General features: G+C 32.9%; 1 protein-coding gene across 2 annotated transcripts; it reads right to left on the bottom strand.

Moving 5' to 3' along the window:
* Positions 1-484: 484 nt before the first annotated feature.
* LOC113514312 (erythroid differentiation-related factor 1) lies at positions 485-15686 on the bottom strand. Of its 2 annotated transcripts, none has more exons than XM_026898366.3 (16): positions 15659-15686; positions 15117-15178; positions 14539-14723; positions 13283-13391; positions 12787-12924; positions 12464-12605; positions 11444-12142; positions 10707-11023; positions 10068-10292; positions 8536-9190; positions 7640-7798; positions 6885-7104; positions 5663-5834; positions 4335-4483; positions 3785-3942; positions 485-2699 (listed from the first exon to the last, which is right to left on the bottom strand). In XM_026898366.3, the coding sequence occupies exons 2-16, from the start codon at positions 15156-15158 to the stop codon at positions 2320-2322; spliced, it is 3750 nt and encodes a 1249-aa protein (XP_026754167.1). In that variant the 5' UTR covers positions 15159-15178; positions 15659-15686; the 3' UTR covers positions 485-2319. The 2 variants fall into 2 exon arrangements, with proteins under 2 accessions (XP_026754167.1, XP_026754166.1); XM_026898365.3 differs by having other exon boundaries at positions 15557-15668.
* Between the last annotated feature and the right edge of the window lie 359 nt (positions 15687-16045).

Here is a 16045-nt window from a genome sequence, read left to right as displayed (position 1 = left end):
AACAGTAACGATCAGGCATACGGTCTGCCAGAGGGATAGTTGTTACCGTAGCGTATGGATGCTTGAAATATTAAGGGTTCCAAATGCCGATTACTAATTTTCAAAATTTTAAGAAACCCATGCTGGTAGTTTTTTGGGAAAGCTGCGGCAAAGATGTTTCAGTCATAATCTAAGCATACAGAATTTGTATGTTACTCAATATCCGCTAATTTTAACTGTTCTGGCTATATTGCAACATATATGGTATATAGTTTCCCATGTTGATACCATTCTAATTTTGCAAAGATTGAAATTCTTTTATGAATCATAATAACACTGTTATTTTATAGAAACAGTATATTCTATGGTGTCCATAGTTTTCATGGTACTAAAGTTATTACCTATAAGCAGCATATCTAGCCACCATCACTGCTGCTATTCATTCCTGATAAATTTGTTTACAAAAGTAACAAAATAATTAGATGGATAAAAAAAAAACAAAAAATTTCTAATAAAGATATATTTTCAAATATCTTACATTAGTATCACTTCAGTCTTACATTTGTAGATCTTTACAAATTAGGCACTATTGAGTGGCAGATCTCCTCCATTTAGTACTAATAAACTAGCTATTATATCAAATAGGATCAAAAAGGACTAAAAACTGTATTGAGCAAATAAAAGCTACATTTGTAAGCAGCTGTTTTAGCATGGCTGGTTTCGGTTTAAAAGTTGAAGATATGGTAGTTAAATTGTAGGATACTAAAATTAATATCTTAGTCATCACACATATTCTGTAATATTCACAGGGCTGTCATTTCCCAGGTTGGATATCAGCTTATTTACCGTTTCATGTTTCATAGAAATCAAAATAATTATTTCATTAACATTTTTCTAACATTTTTCTTTTGTCATTTTGTAAAATTTACTACTATAACCTTTTGGAGGGATCAGTAAAGAGTATGTATAGATACATAGTAAGTACTAATTTGCGACAACTTATTGAAGCATTTTACTTTGGCCTGAAATTATAAGGCCCAATGTTCCTACATTATATTACACTAAGTAACACTCGACATTCTGACCCAAACTTAAAACGCCTCCTGAACGCTGAGGAGTTTACCAAAAAAAAAGTCTAAATTTGGTGGGCTAACAATGCGTGAGAAGAAATATGTTGTATATTTGGCGTTCAATTTATTTTGACATATAATAGCTTGGGCCTTACAAGGTTAATAATTCATCCTCATCTAGACATCATTACTCGATTGTCACGTCATTATTTAAGAGTCAATAAGCATATACCTACTTATTCAACGATAAAAGAAACTTATATAAACATTCTTAGGACCGAAAGCTCAAATTTTCACTGCGTTTTAAATCACAATCATCATAAAGGCATAGATAGACACCACATCTGTTTGATACATCTAAATCACAGAACAAAAAGGTTTACTTAATAGTATATACAAACCATTATTGATTAACAGTCAATAAGTCACGAAGATTTTACTTGTATATATGTACACAGTATTACAAATGTATGAAAGTTTCTTAAAACAAAATAGCTGTGCCCGCAACTTCATTTGCGTTGTACAGCATTTTTAAACACCTTTATGGGGTAATATAATAAAATTAGCCTCCTTGGAAAGCAACTTTTTAAACTTTTTCTTTATAGCTTATATTGACGCTGACAACACAAAATGCATAAAACGAAGTGCATAAGTAAAGTTTACAGATGAGCAAACTTTCACGTCTGTATGAGATATAATGAGACAAAATTTTTTTTCTGTTTCAAATAATAAATTTTAATTGAAACAGCAAAAGATTTTATGTGCTTTTTGGTTTTAAAGATACAAAAAAAGTTGTAATGTCCTAATGCGTGAATCAATATATAATTTTAGATATTGATTTATGAGAACGAAGCCACATTTACATACAATTGTATAATATCAGCTAGTGGGCTTAATACATTTTGCCTTTCTAACGTCGTCGATCTGTTGACCCATATTTAGTTAACAATATTCTGTGAAAATCACATTAGTCCAGTCATTTTTTTTCGTGAAATTCTAACCCACAAACAAAAAAAGTAAAAAAAAAAAACATTGTTTAGTATCACACCCATAAATTACTACTATACTTTTTTTAATGTAGTCTTGACTGTTACAAAATTTATCATATTTAAAAAGGATGGTATGCCCTACTATTTACTAAGTAAGGCGTCGAATGAACAATCTTGAAAAAATCATGCGATGTATTGCAGTATGAATTGAGCGGTATTGTCAGTACAACATTGAAACTTATAGACCAATGGCAAGAGCATGATCAGTCACTAAACTATACTTATTCGAATTCCTTACTTATAACATCCATAGCAGTCAACACATCACAGATACTAGCTGCGTACCGTTGGACATCATTATCTTTCTTTATTTTAAGACTAGCACAATATAATTTTTTATACATGTCCGACATTTTCTCATAATCTTTATTTGACTTCGACCTACAATATTGTATAATACTTTTCAATATAAAATGTAACCTTCCTTCGTAGAGTGACAGCAGGCCAAGTTCACTTTTAATGCTTGTATCATCTGCATCTTCGGGTTTCGGTGCCTCCTTCTGATCTGGGCCACGGACTTTGATCAACTTCATGATGGAGTGGCATTGACGTAGTAGTTGGATTGCAGTCTGAAGGGACTTCAGTTTTACGTTTGGTGATACTATAATAGAAAAAGATCCTGATATTTATCTCTATCATACACATTGACATAATACAATATCAAAGTAAGTTAGCGCGAACTAATGCTAACAAACGCGCTTTCGCTCACGAATCGGTAGTGTTAATACAGATAATAATTTATACAAAATTATAGAGAATAAATAATTATATAATATGTTATTACAATTACTCCTCTCCATTCAAACATGGTGCGGAAAAGGTCGTTATTGACAATAAGGCTACCCACTGTGTTCGCAGTGTGCCCTTTTCTTTTAATTTTTTGTCCTTTTACTAAATTTATTACTTTAATTTTCTGGAACAATAAAAAGTTTCTTTTTATGTTTGCCTCCTTTGTCATACGCACAATGGCCCAAATGAGAGGCTAAGTGCGGAAAATGGAGTCCCTTTCACATTCACATTCACATTTGCCTCCTTTGTCGTCTGGTCAAGCTTACGTCTGAAGAAAGACTATTTAAACGAATATCACAATGAGGAAAGATTTTTTTTTTGTACTTGATAATGTTAAAATCTTCAACAATTTTTCACCTTTAAAAACTACATTATCAATACATATTATATATACATATATATGCGCGAATTGTATTTAAAAAAAATGTACCAAGCCAGAGCGAGTATATTATATAACTAAATTGCTGAACGTAATGCAAATAAATTTTGCTCAAAGCTTACCGAATCGTGTACGAAGGCCCCAGGATATATATATATATATATATATATATATATATATATATATATATATATATATATATATATATATATATATATATATATATATATATATATATATATATATATATATATATATATATATATATATATATATATATATATATATATATATATATATATATAGGATTGAAAATAAATGGTGATAAATAAAAAAAAATTAATAGACATAATAAATGTCTTTAATTCTTCTAGATCATTAAATTCCAATTAATAATTGGTTATAATTAAAAAATTGTTCTTTCTTAAAAAAAAAACTAACACTACCCACACTATTCACTATAGAAACATATTGTTAGATAAATAAAAGATATTATAAAAATAATAAAGGAAACTTACAAGCGGCTTGCGTCTCGAGTGCGGCAACATGTTCCATCTGCACGGTGAGGAACATGCATGCGTCCTCCAAGATCGCAAACAAGTTCGCCGCGAGCTCGTAGTTGTTGCGCGTCGCGTTCAGTAGCGTGCGTCGTTTGGGACCGTCTTCTGTGGTTATCCTGAGTGACGAGAATTTTTTATATAAATTTTTAGTGTACAAACTTACTTAAAATAACAAACAAGATAGATAGTGACTGTCCCACATAGATATAACCAGCACCATGGGTATCACAAAATATTCTGTGATAACCCATGGTACCACTCTGTATTGCCGTTCCTGAGAAGAATGGAACCACTCCTCCAGACCCTCTAATGTGACTGCAATACCTCGTCAAATCAAAACACGGTCATGCAAGCACAGAAAATTATTTAACTATGTATTATTTATGTATTAATACATAAAATATATACTAATTCACCTTACAATTAATATAACATCTTAAATAATCTATTCTTCTTACAATACAATTAGAAAATAAATAAAATAAAAAGAGAGAGAGAAAGGGCGAACCTGTATTGTGCGTGGTGTAGCGATGCGAGGCGATGGTGTAGCAGCCCCGCTCGGAACTGGTAGAGGTGTTGACGAGGTCCGCCTCCTAGAAGGCAGTGCTTCAGTGCCTGTTTCAAAGCGTCCGCAACCTCTGATGGGGAGGGAGGTGGCTGCAAAGAAATGGGGGGGAGCTGATTTTTTTATTTTTTTCAGGTCATGTGACAGGTAAAAACCATAAGCATACCCAGAATGCAAGCAAAGCTTCATAAAAACATGTCTAAGTGTACATATTCGCTTTTTAAGGGGCTAGGCCTCCCCTGGAAAATAATATTAAATAGGTCAAACTAGTTGACATCTAGCTGACCCGGTTACTGTTGTTATGCCACTTACTAGATCCATTTTATCTTATAGGGATAAAAACTTTCCTATTATTCAAATTAGAGCTATGTATACATATTTACAAATTTTTTTTAATCTTTTGATCGGTTTCAAAACGTAAACAATCATCGTGACACGGGAATTTTTATATATCAGATAAATAGAGTGACTCTATTGTTCCCTTCAAAAGATTACAATAGTCAACTTAGTAAAAATACAAAAAAAAGTCACATAGAGAAAACAATAAACAGCCTTATGACTAAGTGATTTCTTCCAAACAATCTTTGGAAGAAGAGGAGTAATTATAAACAGTTTGGTCGAGAACAAGATAAAATTCTGTCCATTTTTATATATAAATATAACACGTATGTGTATATATAAATGTGAACATATAATTATGCATTTTACCTTACTAATATTTACCTAGATAAATAAATATATAGATAATTTTTTTTTTTTATAAAAGATAATTACTAGCTTTTACCTGATATATATTGATTGACCAGGGTAAATAGGAACCTATGTCTTTCTACATCTCATATAGAACATGTATACGAAATTTCATGAGAATTGGTTGAGCCATTAATGAACTAAAAAGTAATAAACAAAATTTCCCATTTATAATATTGATAAGGAAGATATAAGCGAAGGCACTCTTTTTTTTTATACAACTTAGAATGGCAAACAAGCTGACGGCCCACCTGATAGAAAGTGGTAACCATCGCCTATAGACATGAGCAGTACCATGGATATAACAGAGTATACTGTTTCGCCCATGATACCCCCCATGCGTTACCATTCCTGAGGACTCAGATGTTATTCCTCTGTACCCTGTAAATTCACGCCATATTCTACCCTTCAAACCGAAACACAGCCATGCAAACACAACTGCTTCACGGTAGAAACACGAATAGGACAGAAGTACCCAAGCAATCGACTTTTGTACAAAGTCTCCCTCTGATGATACTCACGCTGATATTGGAGTCTTGCATCAGCACCGCCTTGGTATAGAGGTGGCAAGAGAGCTCCCAGGCTACCAGGTCCCACACAGAAATAGCACCGCACGTCTCGCGAGGGCCCAGCAACTTCAGGGCGTCATTATACAATTCCTCGGCTTTGTTGTACAGACTGCGTTTTTCCGATCTGTTGAATGGTATGGATTAATTATTATTTAGCACATAATATATATGTTGCAGTCAAAACTCTTAACCAGTCAAAAGCACTGTTGACTAGCAAAATCAGTCAAAAGTACTTTTGACCGTATGCTTTAGTCAATAATACGTTTGACTAAAATAACAGTTAAAAGTACTTTTGCCCAATGGAGCTGGTTAAAAGTACTTTTGACTAAGTGATTCCGTCAAAAGTGGTTTTGACTGGTTGTATCAGTCAAAACTCTTAAAAGTCCTAACCTAACCTAATATAATTTACTTAAATTAGGTTAGATAAGTATGTTTTCTTTGTATTGATTGTAATGCCAAATTTTTCGTAATAAACTATTTCACATTTAATAAATATCATTTTTATTCATATCTAACGAGATAATAGTGCTAATGACTGATGCTTTATTGCAGTTAAAACTACTTTTGACGAAGAGCGTCAGTCAAAAGTACTTTAACCGCAAATTTGCAGTCAAAAGTACTAATAATCAATGATTTTCAGTTAAAACCACTTTTGACCAACCTTGAACAAGTCAAAAGTACTTTTGACTGATTTTGCTAGTCAACAGTACTTTTGATTGGTTAAGAGTTTTGACTGCAACATATATATCCATCAGGGCCGTTCCTTATGGCGGTCTATTGGAGAAACCTATATCCAGCAGTGAACGGATAATGGCTGAAATGATGATGATGACGATATACCCATCTTTAAATAATTTAGAATAATAATAAAAAACGATTACTTATTAATTTATTATACTAACAAGTAAACATCACAAAAGCTGGACTGCACTTGCCAACCTGCCTGCCAAACGTGGCAACTACTGGCAAAATCCCCCCAATGGTAAACTGCCATAACGAACGGTTCTATTTCTTATGAGAGTCTATAGGGTTCTCTATGTTCAACAGTGGACAGATAACGGTTTATGATGATGACTAAAAAATGATACGTTTTACACGTGTTTTTTTTTGTTCTTTTGTATGTAATTGTGAGTTTGAACATTTAAGTCGTAATAAATAAATAAAATTGACTAACCCAAAACTCCCTTGACTACAAAGCGCTTTGAATCTCATATATCGCCCCTTGTTGCAGTAGAGGAGAGCGAGGTTAGGCACATCATTCACTTCTTGGAATATAGCGGTCGCCTCCTCCAGACTTTCGCAAGAAAACCGGGACAGCGTTGCAAACTGCCTCTTTAGGAGCTTCACCTTATTCGAGTTCTGGTCTTCCTCCTCTGTGTATTGCATGTAGATCTCTGGGAACACATATTTAATTATATATTATAATTACCTATATGACTTAGAAAAACTAATGATTTAACAGTATAACAGTATTGAAAGTGAGAACTATAGACCTAAACATGATAACCCAATGTCATCAAAAGTCTAAATTAATCTAGAAGTAAATAAAATATAATATAAATAAAATATAGCGTTACAGTGATTACTAGATGATAGCAGAAGTATGAGTAAGATACCTAGGCAAATAACCACACAAACTCCTTCTGGTGAGTAACAAATAAACTGTGCCCATAATAGGTGACTGAACGTATTGTTTTTACAGAAGAATGGGACCTAATGGATTTTTTATATATACGGCGCCCCTCAATATTTGTTATCACTCCTTACACCGCTTTTCTACTAAATATACATATATGACATGTTACTGACGGATACGTAATTGACTTGCCTATCTATCTCTCTCTAACATATATGTTTGTTTATTGTTTCTCTCTTACATTACCGATCTTTAGTTTTTATTGATCAGATTAATTCAAGGCGTGTACTCACGCTGCGCGTCGTTCATGTAGCGTACAGCGAGCTCGTTGTTGACGGAGGCGAGCCGTCGCTGCAGCTCGCCACGCTTGTCGCAGGCGGCGTTGGCAGCGCGCCTGTAGTATGCACCTGACCGCAGCATTGAGTCCATCTCGTTGTTAGGTAGCGATATATCTGCAGCAGGGAGGTGAACCCGTTAGTAGTATGTGTACTCTCTTTTACACCAGATTTTAAGTCCAAACTTTAGTAACAGAACTATGAAAATCAGATCCAAATTCGTGGTGCAGTTTTTGTGTGATGGTGGAAAAAACATATAGACCGACTGACCAGCAGCCGAAACTTCTAAAAATATATGTTTTGAAATTTTCAACCAATTTCAAAAAGAAAGAAGTTCTAAATTCTATTGTATTTGTTTATGTTTATTACCTTATAACTACATCAGCTAAAAACCATTTTTTTTATCTAAAAGTGTATTTTTACAGATTAAACACATAGAAATTTTATCAAAATCGGTTCAATAGTTTAGTTTTATTATAAAAATCGGATTATCGTGTAAAAAGATCACACTAAAAAAGAATATATATGTAAGAGCTAATAATGTTTGGCTAATGTCACGTTTAGATGTTTTCATGTTAGGCCCATACACATAGAGAAAAAGAATGAGGTTATTATTGAAGTTAATATTAAAATAGTTGTGTCCGTTATAATTTTCATACTATAAAACCTAGTTTAAATTGATTAGTTTCAAATAATGTAAATAGATATATATCTATTTAAACATTAATATAACAATATGTATATACATATAGATACATTTTGTAATTGCAAATTATTTCACACTTTGTTTCTGTTTCTTACAACAAATAGCTGTACAATATTATCAATTTGTTTTAAACAAATAAACAACTCACCAAGATCGAATTCGTCACCCGCATCACCCTCTACCTCTTCTGTCATGTCATTCTCTATCTCCAATCTCAACTTGCTGTCTATGTCATGATCTGTCTCAAACTGCTTCTTAAACTGTTCAAAGCTGGGCCAATTTTTACTTAATTGAAAAAAGTTATCTCCAACCCGCCCTATGAGACATCCGGGATCAACTACCCTACTTTTTATAATCATATTACTCAATAACTTCTGGCATTTACTTGCCATGTCTATGTACTTTAAAGAGAAACCATATTGCTTATTAGAATAACTGTATTCCGCCAGCGTCGCATAGACCAAACATATTTTTTCATATAACAGTGTCTTCAAATGCAGTTTCCAAGCAAAATTATCATCTCTACTCGGTTCTTGCCAAGTTGGATGATAGGTATTCTTATCTTTGCGAATCAATATGGCGTTTATATCTATTTTAGATTTCGTCTCTATGAGATAATTTCCAGACTTGTCTGTGGTCTTCTTTTCACGTCTTCGCCGCCGGCTCCTGGATGTGTGCTCTTTGGTTGCCTTTTCTTTATTAATGGGCTGATATTCCATTTTAATTGGCTCGTAGGGATTCGCCATTTTTGGGTGCTGTTCTTCAACTATTATTTGCTGTCTTAGTCTTTCACGTTCTTCTTCCTGTTTGTACAAATATAATATGAACTATCTGTTTTGTGTTTATTTTTATATCCAAGTACATAATGCTATTTAAGAAGTATAATCGAATGGGTCGTGCCCAACCCAGTTCAGGAACAGAGCTTTCAGTTATGGTCAAAGATTACATATGCACCTTTCTCAAGGGGCTAGGTCCCTACTGGAAAATAATTTTGAATATACCAATGGATGTAATGGTCAAATTGCAGCAATATACAAAAAAAAAAAGATTTGAGGTTTCCAGAAGAAGGTTAGTACAGTTTCGGTTTGCATTTACAATTAAATATGCAGTAAAAGAAATGAGAACGAAGGCACGACACCTCAGCCTTCAGAAATAGCAATACATTAGAGATACCTATGTGTAGGAGCTATAAATACAACTCATGGGTATCCTAAGGTAAGGTATGGTTATATTGGGGGACCATGGAGACCAATGACACCCCTAATGTTTCAGGCTATATGCTTGTTTAACACTTTTATAGTTTGATGAAAAAGATTTCAAAAAGTGAATTTTGCTAGCAATGCCTTAATGACGCACTCATTACTAGTTGATATTCAAAGTTTAATAAGAATTACTATTTTTATGATAAGAGCAAGTAAATAGACACTTGAACGCAGTGTAAAAATCTCCATTCAATCGCTCGTACGGCTTAGTCGGCCGTCAGATCCGATTTCACTTCTCGGCTAATCAAGCATAGCCGACGACTCACAAATAAATCTGCATTCATTTAGAGTGATTCGTAACTCTGTGAAGCGACGTAGCAGCGTGATATATTAGACGTAGTATGTAAAATTTCACTAGTGACACGTGAATTATTCCAAGCTTACTCCCAACAAATTGTTTAAAAAAGTTTTGACTGACCTTAGAGTTTTGTATTGTGACATTATGTAATGCGATCAATCCTTGGAGAGCGTGAGCGAGTGCGTGTCCACAGCGGGAGGGCACTTCATCATCCCCTGCAGCCGACTCAGTACTTGTACCAGTTCCTGAAGTCACTCCGGACCGCGCTCCTGCACCTACGCCGGAGCCCTCCCCAGCCCTCGCTCTAGAGCCTCCAGGACCTCGCGACCTTCCTCGCCAATTCATCTAAAAACAAGCAAGCTCTTATAACCAAAGCAAACAAAAACTAACCACCGTGGTTGTTTATTGCTGATGCTGTATCCCATTCACTCACAGACCTTTTTCAATATAGCTTAGCAGTTTGCACCTAGTATATTAAACAAAAATAAAGTTTAGGAAAGTTCCAAATCATCATAGGACGTTCATAAATCAACTTGATGGTGTACATGATCTTCGCCTTATTTTTTTTTTATAACAAAATGTATAAAATAGTCTTAAAAAAATAAATTTAAAATAGATTTTTTCCAAATTATTATTATTCCTCCTAAAACAGATGCAGAAAGATGGGACTATATATATATATATGGGAATTGTTGTTGCCTATTGTTGGCACTGTTTCCTAAGAAAGAAATTATGCAAATAAATATTATATGTACTTACACCTGCATCATTTCTGACTCGATCACCAATATCTCTTAGAGCTAGGCCACGAATCTGAACTGCCAGGCTATGATTGTCTCCTTCACTCTCATCGTCTTTCTCATTTGTTTTGTTCTCTCCTTTTTCACTATCTGAAAGTCTTTTACTTGTATTATTTCTCTCACTTGTAGACAATGTATCACTTGCAATACTATCTGTTTTATATGCAAACTCTGATGTACTTTGATCTGATGTAGTTTCGTCACGCTCACCCGATACTTCTTCAGCAAATTCGCATTTATAATCTGATTCTCCGCAATCAGATTCCGAACTCTCATCTAAAAAAAAAATTACTATACAGTGTACTGAAATATTTGACTTAATGAATATGGACAATAAAAGTAAGAATCTAAAGAATGTATATAAAAAAAAATAACCCCAATTTAAAAAAAAATACACTTGCTCTTGAGAATCTCTCACAATAAGAATTACAAAATACCCTAAAGAGCAAAACTGGTTATATATTTATTATAAAATCATTTTATGTAAGAGTATAAGTATTTTCTTCATCTTTTTTTTTTGTCTCATCATCTTTCTTCAACGTTATTTCATGATTTTATTTAAAAAATGATCTTTAAAAAGTGATCTCCTCGACAAATTACTACTTAATAATTTAAAACAAAATAATAGTGGTTGTTAATTATTACCAATTCTATACATGACATTAAAAAAGACAAGTTACTCTTTCAGTCTCTTACCTTTGAAGTTTGGACAAGCTGGATTAGTGGTTGCCGGCACATACAAATCAGATAGCATGTAGTATGATGATGCTACTATCTGCGGATGCCTCTCCATCTTCAGCAACTCAATCACATGTTCCAACAACTGTTTCACATGTCTGGTCTTATTCATTAACCTCATATTTCTTGCTACCCTGTACAGCAACATTGCCACTGGGGTGGTAAAAGGGTTATCCAAACTATCTGGACACAAAGATGACAGATCATATAGTTTCACTATATCATCACGAGAACCTTTAAATAACCAATACGTGTGACCAGCTTTTGTCACATTCGCTTTCAAAAATGAAAGTATATTCTGTGCAACATTTCTAATAACTTTTGGTGAGAATTTAGAATTTTCCATTGTAGGCAAATCCTCAGTTTTCATGGGCTCGTATTTCTGTACTATACCATCGAGGTGGTAACACATCAGGACCTCTGGAACATTACACATCAAGTTGTCGAGCCAATAGTCTATACCAGTAAGAACATTTATTGGTTCCCTTGCATCTCTGAGACGTAGACTAACACAAGGTCTATCCTTGTCCCCGAAGATTGGGAGATCACTACCAATGAGCATGTGGATGTCTTCAAAGGTCCAAAGTACATTTCTGTTGTAAAGATGCTCATTTGGTGGCTCTTCAGGTTTGGTTTCTGGTTCAGGTAAAAATGGTCCTAAAAAAAGATATTAAAAGGTAAAAGTTAGCACTCTGAAATTTTCTCGGCGTCATCAATTTCACTCCTCAGTTTTTATTTAGGGATACGGAGGCCCATTGTTGCTTAACTACATTATTACTTGTAAGTTGTATCTATGGTTGATAATATATAAAATTGTATTCCACAAAAAAAAATTACAAATCCATTTACAACTGATAGAGTTATAAGGTACAAACATCTTTTTTAAGTCAGTTGAAAATAATTTTCTTTCAAGTTTCAATTTCCCGCAATCTAAATACGATATTTAGATTTAGAACCCAAGGAATGCAAGTCACTTACCAGCAATGCAGACAGGGGCGGGCAGAGCGGCTGGCGTGGAGGATGTAGACGGAACGGGTTCAGTGACGCTATGCGAGAGGAACTTGTGAGTCAGTTGTAGTGCCGAACTCGGACCTGGCGCCAACGACAGCTTCATTCGCTCCTACACATGTGCATAATAATCTACCCATAAAACTATCCATATTAATATAAATAACTATACATATCAGAATTAAAGTTATTAAGACCTAGAATTATTGTCACTATTGTGAATATTATTTAAGTTATAGTAGTATTTGTTTCTATGGAAAGACAAATCAAAATAAAATAATAATTAATCTTACCTGTTCTGACATTGTCTTCAATATATTCTCATAGAAAAAATCCTTCAGCCAGGACCATTCTGTCTTGCTCAGATAGTCATACACATCAAAGTCATCCAATAATAAGGTATTCTCTACACGGTGAACCATCATGCTGACCTGAACAAAATTATTACCTATAATAATTATAATATAGGTTTATTCTATACATGGTGTGTTTATTCTGTTCTAAATTTCAAAGGTTCATTCATTAAGAACAAGTTTTTGTAGGATTTATAGATTGAAATATGGGGTCTCTATATTTAAGCTTTAATCTTCAATATTATATAGTTTTAAAGTAAAGATCTGAACATTCAACCTTTTTAAATTTTTATAACTATATTTAAAAAAAAAAAATTTACTGTACTCCCAAATTCATATCTAATTCTATAGATGTATCATATCTAAGTTCCATAAGTAGCAGATAATTGATTTGTCTAGCACTTATACTAGTAAATGTTACAAATATAATAATTACAGTTCCATTAGGATGATATGGCAATTTGAGTAGCTTTTTTATACACTCAGCGCCTGATATAACATCCACCTCTCCGACAGAGTCCGGGAACATGTGCGCCATACGAAAACTGAAATTCATATTAAAAAAAAATAATGTGAATGCAAGTGATACACTTTTACATAAACAAGTATATTTTGGTACAAAAGAGACTTAAATGATAAATAGACATTGAGGAAGACATTTCATAGATTTGTCACACTGAAAATATTTAAATTTTAAATTGCTTGTCTAAGTGGATTTTACTTCGTAACCAGGTTTTTTACTCCATAATAAAACGGCAACTTCAATTATTAAAAAAAAAATCAAATAAAATAGAACTTCAAATGAATTGGCAACACAAAGATGTAAAATAAGTAGGAAAAATATTTAAATTAATTGAGAACAATTTATGAACTCTAGGTCCATGCTAAAGAGTCAAAATTCTATAAACTCATTAGGCATTTTGAACAATTAAATAGTGAAAGCATCTTATATTACTATTCAAAATTATTCAGGAAAGCAATAAAAAACAAATGTCAAAAATATATGTCTAAAAAGATATACAGTGGATTTCATTTATACAACCTTGGTTGTAGCGACCATTTGCCTATAGCAACATTAAATCTAAGTCCCTTGAATTTAAATCATACTTTAGTACAAAATTCATGTGGCTATAACAGACTTTGAATATAACGCCGAGTTCGGGTGTAAAGAGTAACAAATTTCTAGAAATCCCATGCAGATATTGCGACAGAAGTTGGCCGCTAAAGAGACAAGATTTCTTTTTTCAAAACATTTCTAACCCTTTGTTTATATCCACACAGATGGTCAGCAAGTGTGGAGATCTTTACCTATTGTTTATAGATATCAGCTACATAGGTAGGAAAGCATGTACATTTTAGAGTTGAATTTATGGTTCAGTTACAAAGTGATATGCTGAGTAGCAATTGACTTTAGTAAATTTTTGGATAAGTATGACTATCTCGATGCACATCCACTGTTAAAGAAAAGGTCGAAATCATTTCTTAATTGAAAGATGGTGAAAACAATGCTGATTTGTGCAAAGAAAAAACTATATATGTGTATGTGTCAGTATCTCTTTACTTTTGCCTATAACAACTTCCAGATATAATGATGAAAATAGAGTGGTCTCTTCATCATTGTTATACCCAAAATCCACTGTACATATAAAAATATAAAAAAGCCAGTAAAATATATAACATAAATTAACTTACCTAGATAATCCAGTGCTTTCAGTCAGTATCTGTTTAAGACCATAAGAATCAATAGCAGTTCCCCAATTGGATGGGGGCAAATTCAGATCTGTGTTACATTGCAATCGAGCATATCCAACAGGGCTGTGGTATGCTGTGTACTTAACCACAGCTGTAGACTTTACTTCTGGTGATGGACTGCGATCCTACAGTATTTATAAGATAATAAATTAGGGTTGTAAAATCCTACTAGGGTGGAGTTGTTAGTAACAGAATTTAGCATTCATACCAAATCAGGTCAACCTAATTGATTCTGGAAATTACCATGATGATAAATTTGTCCCTATAGCTTACATGATTTCATGCTCTATGCGAATTCTAGCGAAAACTACATCGAGATCGACCTGATAAGGTATATTGCTACCAATACCAATCTGTTAGATCCCCATTACAAATAATCCTCCAGGTAAGTACATTACATTTCATCATCATCATTCAATTTCAGTTATCATAATCGAATTATATTAATATATTTCGATTTTAATACAGATTGAATAAATTGAGAAGTTATGAGAATAAAAAAAATTAACAGAAATTACCTTAGTCCGCTTTCGTTCATTTTCTTTTTCCATTTCGTCCATTTTCAAATGCAGCAATAAATCTAATAAATAAGTAAATATTAGAATGTCATTAATATTTTCTAAATAATATATCACTCAAATTGACGGATTTTCATAAGAAGCACTTTGGCATGCCATATTTTTTATAGGCATAAACGACTACTAAAAAATACAATTACAGACATAAGTGATGTTGTTATATCTTAAAAAAATATTATATCTTAAAGCTACAGTAAAAATTGTAGAACTAGGTACCAAAATTCAATGAATTTCTTTATTCAATAATGATAATGATAAATAAAAAACACAACTTATTAAAAGCTGTATGTAAAGTACATAAACAAACTAAATACTGATGCTACAAGCATGAGATGCTAGTCTGACTAGAGTTATTTAAAAGATCACACTAAAAATACTACCATTAATCCGAATGCGATAATTCTTTTGATTGTGATACTTATAAAGTAATATATTATTTTTAATTATTTAAAACACATGTGGAAAAAGAAAATACTACCTACCTACAAGAAGTCAAACAGAAAAGTCACATTGACAATATTGACAGATTGATCAGTTATTAGAACTACTACTAACTACGACTAAGAACAAAGGATTGTATCTGAGAACAAGGAATTACATAGAAGTAATGATAAAATAAAACTGTAAATCATATGGTTTACTCCTTTCTTCTTATGAGAGTATATTTAGTAAAAAGAGGACGAAAAATACAACATCAGTTGCTATTTTTGTCAATTCATATCGGGCAATTGTATAAAAAATGTGCATGTAAAAAATTTTTCATTTACATTACTACATTATATATTCAACACAATTTATGTAGCTCTATATTCGTATAGATATATTTATGACGGGCTTGTCGGCAGATTTTATTACACTTATTTCAATGC

The sequence above is a fragment of the Galleria mellonella genome, unplaced genomic scaffold, assembly GCF_026898425.1.
Source record: "Galleria mellonella isolate WM207_F2 unplaced genomic scaffold, CSIRO_AGI_GalMel_v1 utg270, whole genome shotgun sequence".
Classification (NCBI taxonomy): Eukaryota; Metazoa; Arthropoda; class Insecta; order Lepidoptera; family Pyralidae; genus Galleria; species Galleria mellonella.
The sequence above is the reverse complement of the archived record's forward strand: the minus strand, read 5'-3'. Positions and strand labels throughout refer to the sequence as shown.

What these genes read in the sequence shown, in the direction of transcription:
- LOC113514312 (XM_026898366.3), bottom strand. Translation starts at nt 15,158, where the DNA reads ATGGACGAAATGGAAAAAGAAAATGAACGAAAGCGGACTAAG. An exon ending in TGAAGACAATGTCAGAACAG is followed by an intron (nt 12,606 to 12,786) that starts GTAAGATTAATT and finishes GCACATGTGTAG; the next exon opens with GAGCGAATGAAGCTGTCGTT. An exon ending in GAGTCAGAAATGATGCAGGT is followed by an intron (nt 10,293 to 10,706) that starts GTAAGTACATAT and finishes GCTTGTTTTTAG; the next exon opens with ATGAATTGGCGAGGAAGGTC.